This window comes from Cynoglossus semilaevis, chromosome 6, assembly GCF_000523025.1.
Source record: "Cynoglossus semilaevis isolate Cse_v1.0 chromosome 6, Cse_v1.0, whole genome shotgun sequence".
NCBI lineage: Eukaryota > Metazoa > Chordata > Actinopteri > Pleuronectiformes > Cynoglossidae > Cynoglossus > Cynoglossus semilaevis.
In genome coordinates, this window is record NC_024312.1 from 4,657,646 (window position 1) to 4,680,700 (window position 23,055).

General features: G+C 46.1%; 5 protein-coding genes across 13 annotated transcripts in view; 1 reads left to right on the forward strand and 4 right to left on the reverse strand.

Annotated features, from left to right (window-relative positions):
• Nucleotides 1-610: 610 nt before the first annotated feature.
• Nucleotides 611-4,279, reverse strand: actr6 (actin related protein 6). The gene is made up of 11 exons (XM_008311368.3): nt 4,060-4,279; nt 3,507-3,624; nt 3,014-3,082; nt 2,790-2,913; nt 2,481-2,616; nt 2,342-2,398; nt 2,065-2,163; nt 1,791-1,869; nt 1,374-1,545; nt 1,162-1,300; nt 611-1,019 (listed from the first exon to the last, which is right to left on the reverse strand). The coding sequence occupies exons 1-11, from the start codon at nt 4,125-4,127 to the stop codon at nt 890-892; spliced, it is 1,191 nt and encodes a 396-aa protein (XP_008309590.1). The 5' UTR covers nt 4,128-4,279; the 3' UTR covers nt 611-889.
• A 650-nt stretch (nt 4,280-4,929) lies between these two features.
• On the reverse strand, nt 4,930-10,074 carry LOC103379724 (protein FAM3C-like). 3 transcript variants are annotated; one of them, XM_008311370.3, is made up of 11 exons: nt 9,938-10,074; nt 8,612-8,650; nt 8,104-8,181; nt 7,959-8,030; nt 7,786-7,888; nt 7,563-7,621; nt 7,381-7,431; nt 7,228-7,312; nt 6,784-6,910; nt 5,441-5,584; nt 4,930-5,402 (listed from the first exon to the last, which is right to left on the reverse strand). In XM_008311370.3, the coding sequence occupies exons 2-10, from the start codon at nt 8,643-8,645 to the stop codon at nt 5,495-5,497; spliced, it is 699 nt and encodes a 232-aa protein (XP_008309592.1). In that variant the 5' UTR covers nt 8,646-8,650; nt 9,938-10,074; the 3' UTR covers nt 4,930-5,402; nt 5,441-5,494. The 3 variants fall into 3 exon arrangements, with proteins under 3 accessions (XP_008309592.1, XP_024912222.1, XP_024912221.1); XM_025056454.1 differs by having other exon boundaries at nt 4,930-5,277; nt 5,424-5,584; XM_025056453.1 differs by having other exon boundaries at nt 9,759-10,030.
• A 509-nt stretch (nt 10,075-10,583) lies between these two features.
• On the reverse strand, nt 10,584-16,494 carry LOC103379726 (uncharacterized). 6 transcript variants are annotated; one of them, XM_025056011.1, is made up of 14 exons: nt 16,060-16,494; nt 15,117-15,148; nt 14,911-15,004; nt 14,648-14,735; nt 14,211-14,562; nt 14,042-14,135; nt 13,669-13,756; nt 13,266-13,572; nt 13,047-13,140; nt 12,871-12,958; nt 12,432-12,765; nt 11,934-12,027; nt 11,767-11,854; nt 10,584-11,654 (listed from the first exon to the last, which is right to left on the reverse strand). In XM_025056011.1, coding segments are annotated over exons 2-14 (2,313 nt in total). In that variant the 5' UTR covers nt 15,118-15,148; nt 16,060-16,494; the 3' UTR covers nt 10,584-11,063. The 6 variants fall into 6 exon arrangements, with proteins under 6 accessions (XP_024911779.1, XP_024911780.1, XP_024911781.1 ...); XM_025056012.1 differs by lacking the exon at nt 15,117-15,148 and having other exon boundaries at nt 16,086-16,494; XM_025056013.1 differs by lacking the exon at nt 15,117-15,148.
• Nucleotides 16,495-16,629: 135 nt separating this feature from the next.
• Nucleotides 16,630-21,216, reverse strand: LOC103379725 (uncharacterized). 2 transcript variants are annotated; one of them, XM_008311372.3, is made up of 7 exons: nt 21,105-21,216; nt 19,876-19,969; nt 19,708-19,795; nt 18,959-19,463; nt 18,738-18,831; nt 18,564-18,651; nt 16,630-18,474 (listed from the first exon to the last, which is right to left on the reverse strand). In XM_008311372.3, the coding sequence occupies exons 1-7, from the start codon at nt 21,121-21,123 to the stop codon at nt 17,542-17,544; spliced, it is 1,821 nt and encodes a 606-aa protein (XP_008309594.1). In that variant the 5' UTR covers nt 21,124-21,216; the 3' UTR covers nt 16,630-17,541. The 2 variants fall into 2 exon arrangements, with proteins under 2 accessions (XP_008309594.1, XP_008309595.1); XM_008311373.3 differs by lacking the exon at nt 21,105-21,216 and adding an exon at nt 20,753-21,095.
• Nucleotides 21,217-21,335: 119 nt separating this feature from the next.
• LOC107988654 (ATP-sensitive inward rectifier potassium channel 11-like) overlaps nt 21,336-23,055 on the forward strand; it is a 2,569-nt gene continuing 849 nt past the window's right edge. The window contains exons 1-2 of the mRNA XM_025056319.1: nt 21,336-22,731; nt 22,824-23,036. Of these exons, the coding sequence (XP_024912087.1) occupies nt 22,573-22,731; nt 22,824-23,036 (372 nt within the window). The 5' untranslated portion in view covers nt 21,336-22,572. The remainder of the gene's footprint in view (nt 22,732-22,823; nt 23,037-23,055) is intronic.

Genomic DNA, 23,055 nt, shown 5'->3' on the forward strand with positions numbered 1-23,055 from the left:
ATAAAAAAATCAAAAAGCCGATAGTACATGTTAGATTAAGGTTATGAAAATCGATGTTGAAATTTTTTTTATTACAGCAACGGTCTATTTTAAAAAACTTATGAAATACATCCCGAGGGTATTATGGTACATTTACAAAGCAATTACAAGACATTTGACAAGTTATAACTCAAGCTATATTATTTGGTTTATATTTCTTACCTTTTGATGATTTTTGGATGATACTTATCAACATTGTAGCTACTTAGGCTAACATAGTTATATCTTGGATTTTGGAACATTTAATTATATTTTGGTATTTCTTAACTGTTTAACAAAATTCTGATTAAACTTCAAACCACACCAGCTACTGTCTGGTGAATATGGACGATTCCTATAACATTGTCTAGCAATTGTTTTAAAAAATCAAATTGTGTTCAGTATGAAATTACATTCTGTGCTATAATCCACCATTTGGCTTCTACTGAGTCACATAGTCAGTGGAATAATACTGACTCTACCAGCCTGACCTTATGTAAGCTGCTGCTCATTACATTCTTGTACGCACACATAAATGTATCCAGCTCACTATAAATGGAACTCTCAATAAAACTCTTTGAAACAAACAACGTTGTTCATTTTCTGTTTTATTCTTTATTCCAAGGTGACTGTTGACAAAATTGCCAAAACACCATCAACTGATCACCAGAATAATCAACAGCAACAAAATCAACTGTTCAAATAAATGTAAAAAAAGAAGAAAAAAAGAAAATGTGAGTAAAAGGAACCACTTACTGAACAAAATATTACTTTAAAACAAACCTGCTATTTACATTTCCAAAACAATTACATGAATGATAATACAGTATCAACACGTGGGGTTGGGGGTGGGGTCTCAGTCTTTCTGAATTCAAATATCAAATTTCTCTTCACAGATACAATGTCCATTCTCTTCGTAGTCCTCCCTCGTCACCACCATCTCGTCGTAATCGGGGTTGTGAGCCAACAGTTTACCACCGTCCCACGGGTAACAGAGTGGGCTGTGTGACAGAAAACACAGACAACCATGTGACCCACAGCAAAATACAACAATCGTTACTGATAAGAAACAAAGGCAGCTTGGGGGGAGCGAGGGATGGTAACCAGCTCCCACAGAACCCCAGTACTGGACATAGTCCTTACTTGGACGGCAGCAGGACCGACACAATCAGGTGTGTGGGGACCAGAGACCTGAGGTCCGCCTCCAGTCTTTCCCTGAAGCCTGGGAACAAGGTGTTTCCTCCTGTAAGGATGATGTTCTGGTAGAAGTGGGACTGCATCTCTGATGGACAGGAAACACTGTTGGTAAAGAACACTGACGTGGGTTTAAATGTCAAAAACAAGACGACGCCCACCTTCAGGCAGCGACTGGACAGAGTGGACGATGGCCTCAGGAATTCCCATCTCCTGGATGCCTATGTCTGATGGATGGAAGAGCATCTCAGGAACAGCGAACCGCTCGTTGGCCAACCTCAGAATCTGCTCTCCTGTTTTGTATTTCCCACTGAAGACTATCTCCTCTCGAGGCTGGTGGACACAGACAGTGGGGAACAGAGAAGACAGTGAGGACAGACAAAACAAGTTCTTCCTATGTTCTGTATCAACACCTGAATGTCTCTTAGCCTATGTAGGCACCTGATGTCTGGGTTTAATAGTGGGTCACAGCCAATGTTTTTAAGCACATATTGCCACCACTGTACTAGAGTGTGTAGTATCATGGTATATGACCAGTGACTTTTTAAGAAATCTCTGTCTACTCAAATTGTTGTCACCTTGCAGAATCCCTTCTTGATGGTGGTGAAATCAGGAAGAACATAGTCAGTCATCAAGGTGTTCTCCTCTCCCTTCAACCTGGGAACAGACCAGAGAAAAGTCAACTGACACTATGATCTACAGACCTCTAACATAGTTAGTTAAACAGAAAACTGCATGTACTGCATAACATAAATATGAGGGAAAATCCCCCAACAACTAGAAGCTTCACCAGGAGGAAACTACAGTCAGAACTGTCATATGACTGTGGTGTTTTTGTTGTTGTTTTCTTACTGTGCAATCTCCATGTCTTTGTAGAACTGCTGGGAGACGTAGCAGACGTCTTCCTTCACCTGGTTGATCACATGGGTTTCGTCCATGACGTGCAACTGTCTAGAAAACAAACCATGGTCTGTCACCTAGATGGCCAATCACCAATCAGCACTTGTTAAGTCTCTATATATGTGTCTCTGTTTCTTTGAACTGACTATGACCAAGCAACAACAGTGAACACAGAACCTCATCACTTCTATGTTCACCTATGAAGGCAGTCAGTCAGGAGCAGACAGACCTGTAGGAAATGATCTCCTTCAGATGATTGGTCAGCAGCTTTCCTCCCACATTGATCCTGGCAGAAGGAGAAGCACCAGAGGTCATCAGAAGGACACCTGGTAAGTCACTGAGGCTCTGCTACACTTTCTGTCTCTTACCTGCGGATTCCCTCCTTCATTTTCTTACTGCGACAGTAGGGGACGATATGGGTGAAGGAGAAGCCGCTGTCCACGACCAGACAACACAGCTCCATAGGTTTGGAGTGGAAGTAATGATGAGCACTGAGAGAACCAGCTGCACAGACACCACAGAACCAGGAGAGGGCGTTTACTGTAATTCCAATCTAATGAAACTCTCCCTAACCCAGTCTAATCTAATCTAGTCTAATCTGATCTCGTCTAGTCTAACCTAATCTAGTCTAATCTGATCTCATCTAGTCTAGCCTCAGGAAGTGTATACATTCCCACCGTCGGTCCTGAGGGCTGACTGGAACTGGTACTCCTCAAACAGGATCTCGTTCATGGACTCCTGGATGGAGGTGAAGTTGAAGTACGGTTCAGTGATGATGATGCTGGTGTCTGTGAAATCAACCTGCAGGAGAAGACAGAAGGATCCATTAGCACCATGACTTCAACCACCTCTACGTAAAAATACCAAATCACTGCAGAGACAGAGGAACAATGTGGAGAACCTTGAACATCTCTTTTCCAAACAGATGATCCCAGACTTTCCTCTGAACGTCCCAGTTGACCAGGTAACCCTGGAACACACAGATGGCTGAAAATGTCACAACTGTTCCAACACTGATTCCCAACCGCTGAGCCACAGCCCATCAGAGTGCCGTCAGAGAGCACCCAGGTGAACCATGGGAAATTGACTAATTTCACTCTCTGTTTGTCTCTGCTGCAAAACAATTAAACACTCTTCCAAGAGAGACGGAGATGTTTGTGTCTTTTTTTAATTCCTGCAGGTCTATCAGTGTTGTGTTCAACTAAACAGATTTCACACTGAGTCAGTAAATTGTGAGTAAATTAAAGCGGAGAGATAATGATAAGATCACTGGGGTTTTTCAAATGTAAAACATATCTGCCACTGGTCTAACAGTGTGAGGTAGCAGGAACCATTTGAGAGCTATTATATTGTCCACATATTGTGTGGTACATATTTAAACTCGTGTCTCTAACCTTCTGAAATGGAAGAATGAAGTAGAGACCGGATGGATCTTTGATCTCGTCCAGCTGGTTGGCAGTGAAGGTTTTCAATCTGGACGTCTTTGAGCGGAACTGGCAGTTTGGGATGACACTACGAAGAAAAGACGTAATTTAGTTTTGTTTATTATTTGTTTAACACATGAAAAGTTCCGTGTTCCGTACATAATCTCTCTCTGAGGCTCATCCGTGTCTCGACAGAGTAAACATTCGTTAATAGGACAATTGGAACTGGAACAACAAGGTTCACGTTGAATGTAAGTTTTTTTTATTTCCGTGTTTTTAGATTTTCGGCATCCAAGTTGAATTTTTTAAACTCATTTTATAACAGAATCCGTCCGAGTGAGTCTGGAGTACGGTTCACTCCGCCATTTCGGACGTTTATCAAATAACTACAAACGTTCCATATACTGTATATCGGGATGTTAACATAATATATGAAACATTTTGTTTCGGATAATCTCGTTGTATTATTAGCAACAATACTGGCATTATTATTGACAACTCTCACGTTTCATGAAGAGATTACCTGACTTTATCCTGACTGTAGCCTATTTTCGCCGTGTAGGCTCCGTTGTCCAGAACTAATGTCGCCATTTTAAAGACAAAATATCACAAAACGTTAACGTTTGTTTTTATTTAATGTAAGAGTTAAAGACAAACATTTACTCTGCCCACACTCCCCGCCGTTAAAACGGCTTTTCTTGTTCCTCCAACCAGCTCTGCAGCCTGGTGAGAGTCAACCAATCAGAACGCTAGGATGAACTCCGCTCCAAAAAAGTGCCCGTTCTGAAACAGGGATTTTGTACTTCAGTTCCTACCCCCAGGACAATGTGTATTCAAGAAGAGATATGGGGATACGACAGAAAGCCAGGAAATAAAAAAATTTAAAAAAACCTTATATGCTGTTCCTCTCTATTGCCGTCTAAACAGTGGTGTTTCCATTTCCTGACTCAGGACTGAAATTTTTTTAACATTTACTTAACCAGACAGGACCTTAAGAACAAATTGTTATTTACAGTCGCTGCCTGGCAAAGGCCAAAACCTCTTGAGGGGCTGGAGGAGGAGAAACAAACAGAAGATAAAGGGAGAATTATATATATATATATATAATAAAATCCACTTCCTTGGAGTGTCAGGAAAACAAACAAAAAGAAAATCAGACTCATATATATATATATATATATATATATATATATATTTTTGTCCAGCTGTGTCAGCTGTTTTTTGCAGCAGAACTCTTCCTGCTTATGTTTCTAAAGCCCCAGACAAAGAGAAGTTAATTGTTAACAGTTTACATTAAGAGGCAGGTAACTGACCTTCGACCTCCTCCCTGTGACACAGCTGTTGTTAGCTCAGTGGAGAACGTTTCTCAGAAAGAAATCATTGAGAAGACACAGATTCACAGTTGACTTTTATTCACTTCAATAAACCCTTATTGATGTCAGAGTAAACTCTGAACTCTCTCTTTTATAAAAAAAACCCCACACTCTCTCTCACACAAACTCTCTCTCTCACACACACACACTTCAGTATTGCCCACATAATAAAAAGAGATTTAAATATATGATGGATCTCCTATGGATCAGGAGACCAGGTCCAGCTATCTGTAGAAGTGGGTACCAGAGATGGACCATGGGTGGAGGTGGCAGAAATGTTAAAGCTCAGTCCATAACAGATATTGAGTTTGTGTTTTTAACTCGGCTGCACAGCACGTGGAGCCACAGCAATCAGACTATTTAAAAAATCCCAAAACATCAAAGACCATTTTATGTCAGCATTCACTCAGGAACAGACCAGAACCAGAAAACAGCTTCCGATGTGGACCAGCCAGGTTCTGGTTGCTGGTCTGCTGTCATCGGGTGTTGGTTCCTTGTTCTCACAGTTCTGTCCACCCAAAACCTTGGTTCCTTGTTCTCACAGTTCTGTCCATGGATCAGTTCAGACGGTGGTGGTGTTTCTGATCACTGCAAGTATTGAGGGATACATCCATGCAGGTCTATGATCTCAGGCCACTCTTCATATTTGTTATGTTCCCTTTCATTCTTTAGGGTCTAGAACAAAAATAACAGGTGAGGAGAACACAGTCACATGACCAGACGTTTCACTTCAACAAAGTCAGGTTAGCCATGCTAACGGGGGCTAATCAACCTTTAGCTCTAATCTGAGGCGTGTTTTAAGCAGGAACAGTTCTGGGGTTCGTTTCTCACAACACTCCAGCTCTGGCTACCGTAAGCCGCAGAGGTCCAACTCTGACTTTCCGGTTCCACAACAGCTGATTACAATTAGCTCTGGGTAGCCTGAGTGGCGCTCATGCCCGACTAGATATAAAGTCTCCCTCAATTGAGCGCAGATAACATGAACTGTTATCTTAAAAAAAATAAAAATCACCATTACAGCCACCAGTAAAAGAAAGGGAAAAGGCTCGTCAACAAATAGATGATGGAGTGAATGAGTGAATATTGATGAGAAAGTTACTCATCCTCGTTAATTACAGAACTGTTCAGCCTAAGTGTGTAAAATTATTTATATATATCTCCGTGACTTTTCTCCCACCTCTGTGTGTCCACACCTGACCGTTTTAAATGTTAAAGCAGGTTTAACCCAACAGGGATGAGGAGTGTGTGGCAGCAAATGAACCACACACTGGGAGGTTCTGCTGGTTCTGTTTAATGTCACTCACTTGGGGGAGGGGCCGGGGGTGATGTACCTATGGCAAACTTACACACACTTGACAGAACACTGCTGGAAGTGTGCGTTTCAGTGAGCTAAGAACATGGTTACGATGAGTTTGGCGAATGAAATGTTGGATGATAATAGAACTCAGTTTTATAACAGTCTGTGAATAACAGAATGAAAAGCATAAACTCTCGAACAAAACATTTTTGGGGAGTGCTAAAATATCCAGACGTGGTCTCAGGATTCTCTCCTAGCATCTTTTAAGCAACTGAGCTGTGATGTCACCAGGCTCCTCAACGAACGGCCACGCCCTGTATATGGTTACGGACTGACTCCTTGACTCAGACTTTGAAACTGCTACGCAGCAGGTTTGCTCCACAGCGTATGTGGCCCTAGCAACCAAGTCAGCGTCACGGTCTAGCCGACTTCGTGAAACCGGAAAGTCAGAGTTCCCTCTAATTAACGGAGTTATCTAACACTGATTTAGCACTAAGCCCGCTTCAAGAAACGGACCCCAGGAGACAGGACGGGTTTCTCTTCATGTCTAACAACGTTTGGACACCGTGGCCGTTACCTTCTCGTAGTTGCTCTTCACTGACTCTCCTTTCCCACCAACAAACACCCAGTTGTCTCTGAAGCCCAGGGTCTGGATGAGGGAACTTCCCAGGTCAGCGATCAGATTCCTGGCCTCCTCGTTCAACCTGGGTCAGGTAACAGACAAACAAACAAACAAACACGTCAGTCACACATGAGAACAACACAAACCATACCAGAGTACAGCAGGAACTATGGGCTGTATGAAGAACATGGGCGTGTAAGAGGCACTTGGCCACCAGGCGGCGATAACTTAAGTTCAGACTAAAGCCGTGTTTAGCTGTGGCTCTGCCTCAGTTCCAGGTTCTGGTTGGTGGACAGTGTTGGTTCAAATTTGGTCTATGGCATCACATGTCTTTATACAGTACAGCCGGAGGAGTCACCGTCTGTCAACAAGCTAACAGTGAAGATGAGCAGACTTTACTTTGTGGCCGGGTCGTCGAACGACGCCATCAGAACCACAGACCCAACTTCAATGGCCTTTAGGAAGTCAACGAGAGGCTGGACATCTGCAACACACACACGGTCAGAGCACGGAAGAGGAACAGAGAGAGTCTGAGGAGTCACCTTCACTCACCTCCTCCCCACATGTCAAAGGCACCTGTCTTCAAGATTTCTCCTGTTCTACCTGCCAGAAAATAAGGAGTAGGAGGAGAAGGAGAGAAGAGGGCAGCGGGGGCGGGGGGTGATTATGACTTCAACGTTTTCACCACCTGTCCGTCATCAGTTTTAGTGACATCATCAGATGACATCACTCACCATCCATCACCACAATGTTGAGTCCCACTCCACCGTTTCCTGGAACTGCTCCCAGAACCCTGAGGAGAGCATTTGATGGTCAGGAGGTCCACAGGTACCACAGACCAGGTCAGACTAGGTTAACTTCTGGACTACTTTTAAGTCCTGACCTAATTCTGAATTAGTTCTAAGTCCTGACTTGATTCTGGATTAAGTTCCAAGTCCTGGACTCTGAGACACTTACGTCCTGTTTTGGATGCAGATCTTGGGCAGGACGATGTTGGCGGCTCCACTCTGGACGTAGAAGCTGAAGTGGTCTGAAGGACACTCTCTGGGTGTGAGGCAGGCTGTGGGAGGCAGGAAGTGACATCAGCGTCACCGACTCTGAGCAGGTCAGGTCTACAGACCATCACTCACCCAGTGGGTCCACTTTGGTCTTGATGAAGACTTCGGCTTGGTCCAAGCTCTCAGATATGATGTTAGGCAGGTCTGCTGGGACCATCAGTGGCTTTAAAGGGAGACTTTTATTTAATACAGGTGGCGCTGTTGTACAAGAACTTACCTGTCAGAGAGTCGCTGCGCTTAAGCAGGAGGACCGAGAAGAAGACAACCACAGCCACCAGGGAGCAGACGAAGAGTCCTGACCAAAACAGAACCAAACAGTTCTAGGTTACTCCTGGATCAGGCCTGTCTGTCGCTCTGGTACCGACTGGACCCTGGTCACTGTGGTCTGTTACTGCTGTTTATATTCAGCTGGAGTGTAAACATGGCTGCCTCACCTGACCTGCTGATAATCACTGATATAACACACACACACAGACACAGACTGGTTGGACCTGTCTAGCTGGTGTCACAGTGACAGTGGTTGTCGGTCAAATTCCTCTCATTGTTCCTCTTTTATCCTCTGAACATTTCTGTTATAAACTCGACACCCACTCCATCCGGTCACGTTAGATTCAGAATCAAACACTGAACAAACAGGTGTATGTGACACACAACAGACCACGATTCCAGGGTATGTGGGTGTGTCTCAAACACACACACACACACACACACACACACTTACTTACTTATTGTTGTATTCATGTCCTTTCTCCTCACCATGTTACCTGTTGAAAAGAGGTGTTTGACATCATTGTCTTCATCATTGTCTTCATCATTGTCTTCATCATCATCATAATCATCGTCATCATTATCATCATCTTTTACTGTTTAACCATCACCCAGCTGTATCAACATCATTATTATTATTATTATAATTACAACTGAACCTTTACTGAGTTACTCGGTTGTAAATCAGTTTGGATTGATGCCCAGAGAAAGTACTGCAGTACAGAGTGCTGGTACAACAGTACTGAGGAACTGAGATGCATGAAACAGCAGTGGCAGCAAAGTATGTGAGACGGGTGGAGGTTTGCTCTGGAGGATACATGTGTGAGAAAGGAAGGATGGAGCTACAGAGGTGGAGGAGATGAAGAGGGGGAGGGAATGAAGAAGAGGAGGAGAGATGGAGATGTTTCCTGCTAATGTGGCTCAGTTCCAGTCTTGGATCCTGATCCACACCTGGTTAACTCCATGTTTACTTTGGCTCAGTTCAGCCTTGTTCCTGTTTCGTTAACACCTGCTTCTATTTGTCTAGAGCTCTATGACGTGTGAAGTTGGATTAGCAGGTTATGACCACTCCACTGTCCTAGATCGTCTCAGATGATTTCTGTGGAACATCTCCAGGATCTTCTGATTCCCAGTCAGTTTGTATTTAACAATAGTGTTAATTTAGGAAAGGAAAGTGAACTACACCACTGCACACACCACCAAATGTGACCTCTGCCTCTAACCCATCACCAAAGTGAACAGTGGGCAGCTTTAAGCACCGAGGGACCAGTGAGCGGGGACAGTGCCTTGCTCAGAGCACCTCAGTGGTAACTTTTCTTGTATAAATTAGAAGACTTTTAAAAAAACTTAAAATCTATTTTATGCGTTTGAGAGAGTTTTAATTTATAAATAATTAATTTTACTTGTATTACGACCCGTACTACACAGAACACTAGGTATTTATTTATAGTCACGTCATTTCCATACCTAATTTAAGTTAGTTTTATTATATTAATATATAAATAAATATTAATATAATAAAAATTACATTATTTATCAAATTAGGCTTATTCGTAATAATAATTACTAATATTAATTAATTGCTAATAAACAACATGAACACACCGCTAAATCCGTTCACCACACTTCTCTTAACTTCTGCAGTAGTTCCCGAATCTGGAAACTCCGGAGGAACTTTCTGGAACACGTCGTGTATCCGAGTTGTGTCGACTTCTAAGGTGAAGTTAACGACTTCGCCTCAGCTTCTCTGGACTAAATGTCGATAATCTGTGTCTTTTTTTTACCGTCAGAATGTTCTCTGTGAGCCGCTGTGGTTTACACTTCCTCAGTGTGACGTAGTCCTGCCTCCACACGACTGACTCAGGTCTGACCGTAGGACCCTGACTTGCTTCTTTACACCTGTCAGGCCTCGCCCCCCGAGTGCCGACAGCCAATCAGCTGTGGACAATCCTGATTTCCTCACTTTTGAGATCCAGAGGGCAACACAGAGGCAGCGTTGAATACATTGATTTGCGCCCAGCGCCCCCTGCTGCATGAGTGAAGTCAATTTCCTTTGTGTACAGATGCATTTATTTACTGTATATATACATATATATACACATATATAAAAATATATATATATATGTAAAAATTACCACTTAAATTCGGTTTGTAAATAACGTGAACATAAATAAATACAGTGTTCTGTGTGGTACAGGTCATAATAAAAGTAAAATTAATATTTATAAAATTTATATTTATAAAAAAAAAATATTTACACTGATAAAATGTTTTAAAGTTTGTTTATACAAACTTTTTCTTTGTGAAATCTTACTAAACTTAATTCCAGCCCCACAGAAATATTCTATTAATTCTCCCCCTGTCTAAACATCAAAAACACAGATATAAAGTCCCCTGACCCCCTGGTCTGAATGAACTGGTAACAATAGGTCTGGTTCTGGGACTCTTCCTGCTCTTTATTTTATTTGGCTGTGTCTTAGTGGAAAACAACAGTGGACAAATCTCAGGGCCTCGAACCCCAGCTTGTATGAAAGTGTGGAGGAGGTCCGGACCTCAGAACCACTCCACGTATATGTGCTTTAAAAACATCACCACTGGGGGAGCTCTGTGTCTGAACAGAATTCAAACAGAATTTAAAAAAGGTCATAGTCTGAACTCAAAACCTTGCTCCTTCACATGGTCCCACGACAGAACCACACGCTGTCCTCATGGACCGGTCCACACATGGTCCGTCCTGTGGACAAACAAGAACCAGCCTCCAAACAAAGCTGTCCAGCAGATCTGCGCCTCCTCTTAATTCCATGCTGTCCTTCTCGTCCGGGTCCAGATTGCAGGTCCACACCCCCCCAACTGACCACCAGCTGATCTTCAGGTCTACGAGGGCAATTCACGTCCACTGGAGGTCCAGGTCTACATGAGACCGTTCAGGTGTGTGGAGTGTCCTACTGAGTTCAGCATCATGGCCCTCTGGTCCAGGACCTCCCTGTCTCTGGACAGCGCCGCCCGCTCCTGCTCCACCATGGCTCGGTCCCGCTCCAGGGTCGCCCTCTCCCGCTCCAACCACAGTCGCTCTCCCTGAATGGTCGCCCGCTCCCGCTCCAGTGACGCCCGCTCCCTCTCGACCAACTCCCTCTCCCTCTCCAACGTGGTCCTCTCCCTCTCCACCAGCTCCCACTCCCGCTCCAGTCCTCCCAGTTGACCCTCACACCCACACGCCTCCGGGCCCCGCTGGTTCTGCTCCACAGAGGTGTCACAGAACGCCTCCTGTACGTAATCTGTGGACGGAGGAGCCGGCGGAGGGGGAGCAGGAGGGTGGCTGAGGCGGAGCCTGTGTCGTGGAGCGGGGTCTGGGAACTGATCGTCCTCTTGAGTGACTGGGGTGAGGAGGGGGGCGCTGTTGCTCAGACGACCCTCCATCGCTTCATTCATAAGGTGGAACCACGGCCAGGAGGAGGCGCTGTCTGCCACACTTTCCATCCCTACAGGAGGATACTTCAGGTCCTGAGGAGAGGAAACGGGAGATTAGGAGGGACAGAGAGAGGAGTTCAGGTGTCGGCCAGTGTCTGTCGCTGTGGAGCAGCTTCTACACTAACGTGTGTTTGACCAACAGTACCTTGAACCTTCTTTTCAGGTTGTCCCATTTCTTTGAGATCTGATTGGTTGACACTTTGCCCTGCAGACCCAGCTCCTTCAGGATGGCTCTAGGACACAGAGAGAGAACATGAGAGAGAACAGTGTTCCCTGCTCCTCGGAGCTCCTCCAGAACATCTGGACTCTCACCTCCAGGCACCTTTGGCAGCGTTCCTCTTCCCGGTGAACAAGGCCTCGTTGGAGGCCCGTAGTTTGATCATCCTCCGAGTGTCCTGGTCCGTCACTGTGGACACAGGGGGGACATGCTCTCAGACTGACCTCTGACCTCCACTAAACCCACATCTGCTGCTCCGTCCAGTCACTCTGTGACTGAGTTAATGCGTTCTGGAGCTCACCTGAGGATCTTTAACTGATCTTAGGGTGCCCCCTGTTGCAAACGCCAAATACAGCAGACAGTGCTGAGCATTGAAGGATCATTACATTTTCAAAATAAAACATCTTTCAGACTCTATTCTGTTTGAATCATAGTGTGAATGAAATATTATTTTAAAATATTGACAGATTATCTTTAAATAAAGAAAGTAAACGGACATGACTGGATTGTCTTTGAATGAAGTAAATTAGTAAAAATTAAGTACTTTTTTTAACTGTTGCCCGGTAACACACACACACACACTCCTGTCTTACTCTTGTAGGACAGATCAGTGGGGGTCAAACACTCCTCTCCACTGGCGTCGATGTAGGTGATGTTGGCGTCGCTCTCGCCGTGGTCTCCTTCCACCATGCTCTCCAGCTCCGACACACTGTCTGCCATTAGACAGTCTCTGTCTGCAGGAGGAGCAGGAGCAGCAGCAGGACAAGAGGGGCCAAAGACAGCGTCCTCCTCGTTGCTCCAGACAGGAGTCACTTTGGGAGCCTTGTCTACCAGACGTCCCTCCAGGGCGTCGTTCATCAGATGGAACCAGGGCCAGGACGCCGGGTTGGTCTGGTTCTCCATCCCTCGAGGTGGGAACTTCAGGTCCTGGAGACAGAGGACAAAGTGATGAGAGAAAGTCTCAGAAGAAGCTGGACCTCCTGGAGGCTCCATCAGTTCTAACTGGTAATCATCACAGACATGTTCTTCTACCTTGAACTTGGTCTTCAAGTTGTCCCACTTCTTGGACACCTGGTCAGGTGTTATCTTCCCCGTTAGACCCAACTCCTTGACTATTCCTCTGAGGAGTGGAACAATAACACAATAACCAAAACCAGTTGAAGTTATGTTGAAATAGTTAGGTTAAAGGTTTGGTCTTCGTCCTTTACCTCCAGGCAGGTTTGGCTGTGTTTCTCCTCCCAGTGAACAAAGACTCATTAGCAGCTCTTAACTCAATCAGTCGCCGTGTGTCGTCTTCTGTCACTGTGAAAGAAGCAAAGACATGTCGGAAATGATCACAACACATAGGTCTAACCTAAAATCTCTGATTTTCTCTATGGACTCTGGTGTAGGGAGTGAGTGGTGGTAAATCCCGGGTTAATGCTCACATTTGTAGGTGAACTCCGTCATCTTCTGCAGCTCCCCCAAAGCTGAGGAACCGTTCTTGTCCTCATGATCCACCAGCAGGTCTATCTCAGACTCTGTCAGGAACTCAGCCATCCCTCCTCGGCTCCTCCGGGCTCTTTTCTTTGGTGTGGGGGACAGAGACTCGCAGTCTTCATCCTCGTCCTCCACAATGGGGGTGAGGATGGGTGCGGCCCCGGCCAGACGTCCCTCCATGGCTTCGTTCATTCGATAGAACCAGGGCCAGGAGCTGGGGTTGGTCTCCGTGCCTCGAGCAGGAAACTTGAGCTCCTGACAGAAGAAGAGAAACCTGACGGTTGGACCACAACAGCTGTCATCGGAAAAAGTCTGTTGACAGCTTGTGGGTCTGGACCCGGTTTGACCCACCTTGTATCTCCTCTTTAGATTGTCCCACTTCTTGGCCAACTGATCCGTGGTCAGTTTGCCCTGAAGACCCAGTTCATAGAGGATGGCTCTGAAGACAGAGGGCAGAGACTTTTTTAAGGTCTGGTCCTAACTGCACATACAGAACCAGCCAAGGGTTCAGACTGGTGTCAACAACAGTGATATCATTGTGGGCGGGGCTAAGACTGCTGCAGCTCTCACAAGGTAGCAACAGAGCAACAGAAACATGGAGGTCCTGATCTCTGAGGTGAATGTTTTGATTTTTAATCTCTCCCAGAGGCTGGAGTTGACAGAACCAAACGGAACCAAAGGTCTTCAACAACAGCATATCTGATAAAGTGATGATGTCACTCACCTCCAGGCGGGTTTAGCCGAGTGTTTCCTGCCAGTGAAGAGCGCCTCGTTGGCGGCCCGGAGTTTGATCATTTGCTCCGTCTCTGGTTCCGTCACTACAAACAAGAGTTTTGGTTTGAGGAGAAACCAGACGTGAGGATCTGGTGATCTCGGTCACACACTCCACCTACTTTTATAGGAGCACTCGCTCATCCTCCTCCAACCCATGAGGGGCACTCCCTCAATGGGAGGCGCCTCGACGTGGGACACCCCTTCGTCCTCCGCCACCTCTGCAGCGACCGACTCCTCCATCTCCGTCTTGATGAGAAACTCCAAGATGTCCGTGTTGTCCTGGTTCCGGCTGGTTGGAGTGTTGCCACGGTGACCAGTGAGGGGGATGCTGATGTTGTTGTTCTCTGGGCTCAGAACCAAATTGCTGTTGTAGAGTCGCCCCTGCATGGCCTTGTCCATGATGTGGAACCAGGGCCAGGACTCGACCACAGCACCAAGGTTCTCCTGATCCTGGTATGGCTGCTTCAGGTCCTAACAAAAAAATGTTTGAGACCTGCAGGAAGGCATTGGTACTGGTTTTATGACCAGGCCCCACCGGTACTATGGGTCACCTCACCTTGTACTTTGTTCTCAGGTTGTCCCACTTCTTGGAGATCTGGTCTGCAGTCAGTTTCCCCTCCAGACCCAGACCTTTGAGGATGGTGCTGAGAAAAGAGGAAGTCATGAAAAGACAACGAAGGCTCCGAACATCCAAATGACTCGACAATAAATGTCTAAAAAAACAACCGAAATATATACAGTCATTACAGGAAGAAGGTCAAATGTAAAGGTTAGCCAACAGTGCTAACTGTTAGCTCAGTGACGGTGGTTCGTCCCTACCTCCAGGCGATCTTGGCCGAGTTTCTTTTCCCAGTGAACAGAACTTCATTGGACGCCCTGAACTCAATCAGTCTCTTCACGTCTTCCTCTGTCACTGCAGGGAGAGGGAGTTACCATGGTTACCAAGGTTACCACCTGAACACTGACCTACACCCTTGACCCCAGTCAATGGACCACAGACAGTCAGTTAACCCACAGTTACCTACTTTTGTAGGAGTTTTCTGGAAACTGAGGCAGACTGAGGGCAGAGTCCATGATGACCATGGGGGGGAGAGCAGGGGGGAGGTTAGTGGAGGAGGGGAGGGCAGATGAAAGGAAGAAGAGGAATCACAGGCAATGGCAGGGAGTAAGGAAAGATGAAAGGAAGTAAGAAAGAAAGGAGAGAAGGGGAGGACTTAAAAAAGGAAGACAAGGAAGGACTGGAAAGAGGGAGGAAGGGAGGAGAAAGGAGACAAGAAGGAACGAAAGGGAGGAAGGACAGAAAATAGAAATAAGGATACTAATGAAAGGAGAGGATGAAACATAGGACAAATGAAAAAGGAAGCAAAGAAGGAAGGGGGAAAAGGAAAGATGAGAAAAGGAGTCAAGAGTGAAAGTAAGAAGAGTGACGAAGGAGATCGAATGGAGAGAGAAAGGGTTACTGAAGGAGGAAAGAAAGGGAGGACGGAGCAGTGTGTCAGTGGAGGAAGGAAGGAAGGACAGGTGAGAAGGGAGATGGGAAGAGCAGGTGACAAAGGAGACTGGAAGGGCACATGGGCAGAAAAGGTAGAACAGATAGGTGACGAGGAGGTAGGAAGGGAGGAACAGGGTTAAAAAAAGAAAGAAAAGAAAAGGTGAACGGGAATGAATAAGTGAGGAAGGAAAAGGGAGGGGAGGTGACGAGGGAGAAAGGAAGGGCGCAAGGAAAAGAACGAATGGGGAGAGCTGATGTTGTCTTCAGGCCTGATGATAAACTAATTCCGCTCCTCCCTCCTGCTCCTCCTCCTCCTCCCTCCAGCTCCCGTGATGTTGGCGGGGCTTCACCGTGGCTGTGGCCGGCAGCTGGAGCTGCAGCTCCGGGACTCTGGAGAGTAAACTCCCGCTGAGCTCTAACAGCAGCAGACTGTGATGCTAGCACACACGCAATGCTAAGCTAAACAACATACTCACCCGTACACACACTCCCCGCCACTCACTCAGTGTCGTCGGAGACTCCTTTAACTCCGAGTCCGACGGTGTCTGATGACATCATCACCGGGGCCACAGGCACCGTGAACCGAATCGTTACCGTGGGCAGAATTCGGCTGCATCTCCTTTCCTCTGCGCCGAGAGGAAGGAGCGTTCGATTCACTTTGCCTGAGTCTAAGGTCGGTCACATGACAGGCCATGAGAAGACCCTCGGCAGTGCGGGGGTTAACTTAAAGGAATAATCAGGTCAGGGCAACAACGGGGTGCAATAAAAAAAAGGTCAGAGCGATAATAGTTAGTTGTATTTTACGCAAACGAATGAAATCCTGTTGTAGAAAGACGTGAATGATAAAAGTCTAATCAGCTCCAAGTGACGAACAAGAACAAGAACGTCCGTTCATACAGATGGATGGATGGATGGATGGATGGGTGGAGGGCTTCATCCATCTTCAGCAGGTCTCACTACTGTCTTCTTACCTTACACGGCCAAACTCACCCGTCCACCTGCTGCTGTATAGTGATGTGGAGTGTTGCGGTCACGGACAGTCGGAGTCAGAACACTTTTTTATTCGTAATAAAATAATGACCTTAAATGTTTACAGACTCAAGACCAATAAAATAAAAACAAACGTAAAAAAGAAACAAAACAGAAATAATAAAAAGGTAAATAAAAAATAATAAAAACAGAGTTCGCAGGTCCATGTGAGCCTGGGGGGGGGGGGTCTGTGGCCAAGCCCCTATTGGAAAACACTGAGGTCCGTCCCCATGGGTGGGCCACATATGAAGCCTACATGGGTCTGATGGAATGAGCCCAAATGGAAGTGACCACATCCTACTCAGAACACACTTATGGCCCATAGAGTGGGCCAGTGTATGACCCATGGCTAAGTCCCTTCCTGATGTACCCTAAGTTCAGCCTTCATGGGGCCCACGTGGACTGCTAGGCGGGACAGAACAGAACGTTTGTCTTCAGTCACTTATCATTTATTATAAACCTCAGAAAGCAAAGGTAAACGATGCGTTCAATGACATAACGTAACATCCAGCTGTTCAGAGCCCAATCTGTGTCAGAAGGATTTGTTAGTTCTCATCTCTGAAGAACACCTTTGTGGAACGTCTTCACTTAGGAAGGTTCCTCCATGTGTATCAGTCAAGAACCTAGAACAGTCAGATTCTTCCTCGGTTCCAGCACTGGGTTGGAACCGATGAAAGGATCTCAAGATTTCAAGTCCCCAGAGCACGGCTGAGAACTTTCACTGAGAACCGGAAGAGAAGCTAGACCAGAAGAACATTGTGGGGGAACCTTGAAATCAGGGAACTGGGGGTGGGGGTCTTAAGTGTAAAACAAAGTTTGGTTCCTGTAGAAAAGTGTCGAGTACCGATGAAGTAAAAGAGAGAACATGTTCCAATGACCTGGTGGACTGATGGAGGCGGGTTTGTCCTGAGCCCTTTGACTGTTGATTGTCACAGTTTCTCCACCAGCTTCTGAAACAAGGACAGCAGTCTCTGTCTGGTCTCCAGCTGGTCTGGGTCCAGATCCACAGCCCTCAGACTCTCAAAAAACCTGGTCTGGAGTAGAACCTCTTTAGGGCTCACGGTCTTGGACCCATCACCGTTCATCATGGCCGCCGCCGCCACCGCCTCCCTCTCTTTCCTGAACCGGGTCCTCTCCCTCTCCAGATCCTCTCTTTCCTTCTCTAAAACAACCCTGTCCTTCTCCAGAACTGCTCTGTCCCGCTCCAGGAAGGCCCGGTCTCGCTCCACCAGCGCCCGGTCCCTCTCCACGGCTGCTCGGTCTCTGTCCAGCGCCGTCCTCTCTCTCTGGACTGTGACCATGTCCCTGTTCAGGAGCTCCCTGTCTTTCTCTAAGGCGATCAGTTCTTTGTCGAACTCGGTCTGCTCCCGGTCCAGAACCATCCGCTCCCTCTGGAGCTCTGACAGTTTCTGCTCCAAGTCATTGGTCTCATGGTCCATGTTTCTGGGTGAGAAGAAGGAGGACGTGGGGGCCATGTTGTCCCCGTCAGAGTGCAGCGGTAAGGTGGGGTCTAGGTTCAAAGCGGGCTGCCAGTCGTGGCACCTGGTGTACACCTGGTCTCCTCCGTCTTCTGGTACGTCCATGTCCCCAACTTTAACCTCGGTGACGTCCATCAGCCTGTCCTCCCCCTGCAGACTTCCCGTCTCCAGGATCTCCAGTCCAGAAGCGTCTTCCTCTGTGTTTGAAGGGCTGAGCGGCTGCAGGCTGACGTTCAACTCCTCGTCTTCGTCCATCTGAGAGGGTCTCAGGATCTTTCCAGTCCCGGCCAGCTTACCGCTCAAGGCCTGGTCCATCAGGTGGAACCACCGCCAAGAACTTGGTCTGGACATGTTTTCCATGCCTGCTGGAGGGTTCTTCAACAACTGTGGAGTAAACATGATAACATCTGACCACTGCATGTACTTCACATAAAGAAACTTCAAGGTGTACCATCAGAGGGGCGTGGACCTACCTTGTACCTCTCCTGCAGGTAGTCCCACTTCTTCTTCAGCTGCCGTGGTGAGACCAGGCCCAACAGGCCCATCTCCTTACTGATGGCCCTGCAGCGGGGACAACAGACGTCAGAGCATTAGACGGCTCCGTACAGTGCAGTGATGAGTGGACATGATTCTGACCTCAGTCTGACCTCCAGCCTCGACGAGCAGAGTTCTTCTTTCCTGTGAAGATGGCGGCGTTGGCAGCACGAAGCTGAATCATCATCCTGAAGTCTCTCTCCGTCACTGCAGACAAAACACACGGGCTTCAGGTCAGATATGACTGGACGGGTTTGGTTCAGACCAGGATGGGAATGGTTCTAATGGACTCTAAACCAAGTTTGGGCAAAAACACAACTGATTTAAAACCTACTTCTGTAGCTGTTGGACATCCTCGGGTTCCTTATGACCTTTCGGGGGACCGGTTCCCTCTGGACCTCCAACTGTTTCATGTCCAGCTCAGTGTTCTGGTCCATGGTTCTAGATGAAGAGGATGTGGTCATGGTGTTGGGGTCAGAGTGTGGGGGGGGTAAGGTCTGGATGATGTTGAGTGTAGCAGGCCAGTCTGGACTTCCACCGTACACATGCTCTTCTTCATTTAAAGAAGCAGGAGATTCTTCTACTTTGACCTCAGAGAGAGGTCCCTCATCCTGAGGACTTCCTGTCTCTAGAACCTCCAGACTGGAGGCGTCGTCCTCCATGTTTGAAGGGCTGAGCGTCTGAAAACTGCCATCCAGATCCTCGTCTTCTTCCATCTGGGATGGAGTGATGATCTTACCGGCCAGCTTACCAGTCATGGCCTGGTCCATGAGGTGGAACCAGGGCCAGGAGCTGGGTTTGGACATGTTCTCCATGCCTGCAGGAGGGAACTTCAACACCTGACGGTCAAAGACATGGATGGATGGACAGTCAATGGTCTGAAGAACGAAACTGTATGGACATCACCACAGACGTCACTACAGACATTTTCACTTCCAGAACATCCTTCCTCCAACACAGTCAAACAGAGAACACTTGTCTATTTGATTGTAGACGCCCGATGCCCTCTAGTGGCAGCTAATCTGTGGTTCTCTGACTGTACTAAGAAAAGATTTGTTTAGGTTTTGTAGTGACCAAACTGACCATGTACTTCTCCTTCAGGTAGTCCCACTTCTTCTTCAGCTGCCGTGGTGAGACCTGTCCCAGCAGTCCCATCTCCTTACTGATGGCCCTGCAGCGGGGACAACAGACGTCAGAGCATTAGACGGCTCCGTACAGTGCAGTGATGAGTGGACATGATTAGAGTCTGACCTCCAGCCTCGGCAAGCAGAGTTCTTCTTTCCTGTGAAGATGGCGGCGTTGGCAGCACGAAGCTGAATCATCAACCTGAAGTCTCTGTCTGTCACTGCAGCGAAAACAGACAAGGACTCTGTCAGTGACCAGAACTAGGGTTTAGTTGGACCCAGACTATGACAGACTGGTCTGGAGTCGAGGTTGAGAGGGTGGGGATCTGGATCAGACTGGAACCATGTGGACTTTGAGTCAGAGAGAGTGTGAAGACTTGTGGTGTAAGAAAACATCCACACACCGAAATATCACAATATTTAGTTTCACAATACTGTATTGCTATTCTACAGTACTGTACTTTATTAACAATTAAACTGAAAAAAACTAACTTTATCATTGGGCCTATAGTATCGATGTATAAAAGATAAGATTTTGTTTATCCCACACCGGGGAAATTCAGTAATATATTGTATCGCCACATTCTTGCCAACACACCGCCCCAGTAAAGACAGACCGGTTTGACACAAACTAAAGTTTAGATTAATCCGTTTCACCTTAAAAAGGAGCAGGAATTGATTACTGGTAAATTGTGAAGACAACTTATTAAAAAAAAAACAATAATTAAATCATGTGTTTTAATTTTTTGTAGGAATTATTTTAATTTCAGTTATAAAGTTGAACACCCACTGAACCTAATAATACAGCCACAGGAAAATGATAATGAAGGAATAGTATATTTTCAAATATGTTGACTGTTGACAGATCATCTGTCAGGGCACACAACATTTCATGTCTTTCATTTAGTTTGACAAAACCCGTCTCCTGCAGCATCTGTTTGATCTGTCACCATGACACACTTTAGGATCAGACAAAGACTGGAGAAATAACATGACCTACATACCAACAGGCATGGCACTGGTGTCCAGGCTACTAGAGCTTCACCGCACATTTACGTCTCATTTAAAAAATAAAACGTCACAAATTTAAACAGCACCCCCTGTGGACTCCGGCTCATCCCTGACACCGTTTCAGATAAGCTCTTGTTGACAGAAACACAAACATAAAGAGCTAACATGCAGACAAACGCCGGCTACGTCACAGCCGGAAGCTTCACTTTCCTGCCGATAATGTAGTAATGAAAAATATAAAATCATGGCGCGGCTACAATCGTAAACAATATGCAACACTAACACTCGTATAAAAATATTAAAACGTTTACAGCGAACGAGTAAAGCTGAGTTTAGTTGACATACTTCTATAGCTGTTCGCCATCTTGGTGCTTCTTACCACATCCGGTCGTTCTTCTTCTTCTGTCCCTGTGGAGGCGCTTCCTCACAGGGCAGTGCTGCCACACAGATCATTTTATTATGACGTGTGATTTCTTATACAAAAACACAAGACTAAGTATCCCAAAAATATAAACAAAACTTAATTAAAACAATTTAAACCGATAACACAATTTAATTAAGTACAGTATATTTGACAAAAAACAGTACGGCAGATAAGAGAATTAAATTAAATTAAATTACACATCAATGCTGTCCATTAAAAATAAGTACAAATTCAGGTTTCTTGAAATTCTTCGTATTTAAAAAATTGCATTGTTTTGAATATTATTATAATCAAACAAATATAGTTTCTTTGCTGCCCTCTACGGGTTTCAGTTGGTAAGCAAGATTTCTGCATCACCGGAAACTACAAATGTCTGCATCCAGAATAAAAGTGACGTGAACTGACCCAGTCTATACAAGTCACATAGGAAAAACTCTTGTTTTTTTTTTTCATTAAAAAACGACGACGGAAACAACAATCCGTCAAGTAAAAGTTACTCTTTTCAATTGAAATAATTTAATGGAATATTATTTTTCTCCAGGTGAATGCCGTTGTTTAGTCAAACGGAGTGTGTTAGTCCTTTGTTTTGGAGGAGCCGAGCGGATCCTCGGTGTGTGTGTGTGTGTGTGCTGTATGATCCTGATGCTGATGTCAATGATGAAGCCCGTGTTTTTGTTGTTGTTTTTTACCTCCATTGAACACATCTGGTACATGGGTCTAACGACATTATTATTTTGATCGTAACCATCCGAACTGCGACTGTAATTTATTTCACTAGTCCGCGGTGAGGCGCTGTGTCTTGAGCAGGTAACTGTCCTTGTCTTTGATGGGAAAACAGTCACCTTGACATTTGACTGAGCTGTAAATATTATATTTATATTTGACTGAACGTTGAGCCTCATACACAAGATGAAATATACATAGTACTTCAATACAAGGTGTCGGGTATTTCCATTGTATGAAGTTCAGTGAATTCGAAGTCTGTTCTTAGAACGGTTTGTTTTAAATCATTGGTTACTAAATCTCGTGGTTGTAGTGGTCGGTTCTAGAACCTCCGTCAAGTCCTCAGACGCGGTATCGGCTGCTGCTCCTCCTCCGTCTCCGGTTCTGGGCGTTGGCACCAGCACCAGCGTTGGGTGAGGGCGGGGTGACACCCTGACAGCACGTTCACTGCTACACTCAAGTGTTCCATCACCCTCACACCCTGGTTTCACGGCCACTGATCTGAGATCTGACCTGTAAAAATATACCATATCATCTAAAAACTGGGATTTGTCCATTTTTTTATTTTGTAGAAACCTGGTCATACGGTAGATGGTTCTGGTGAAATACTGGTTTCCTTTGTGAACTGCCCCCTGTGAACACTGGTGTGTGTGTGTTTGCAGCATTATGTTGGCCCGCAAAGGTCTCCTGCCGGACGGCTTCCTACTGACCCGACTGGCAGAGGACCAGAACCAGCCGAACCGCTTTCGCTCCAGGACCCAGAGAGCCCGGTTCATCACCAAGTCCGGGTCCTGTAACGTGGCCCACAAGAACATCAGAGAGCAGGTGACCGGTGTGAGCCGTGAAAGGGTTAGGGTTTAAAAACCACAGTGACATCATGTGTGACAGAAAAAGTTCTGGTTCCTGCTGTGTCTCAGGGTCGGTTCCTGCAGGACGTCTTCACCACCATGGTGGACCTGAAGTGGCAGCACTCACTCCTCATCTTCACCTCAGCGTTCCTCTGTTCCTGGATGCTCTTCGCTATGATCTGGTGGCTCCTAGCGTTTGCACATGGAGACCTGGAACCCCGAGACCCAAACGGAGAACCGGGTCCTGAGCCCTGCGTTACCGCCATCCACTCCTTCACCTCCGCCTTCCTCTTCTCCTTTG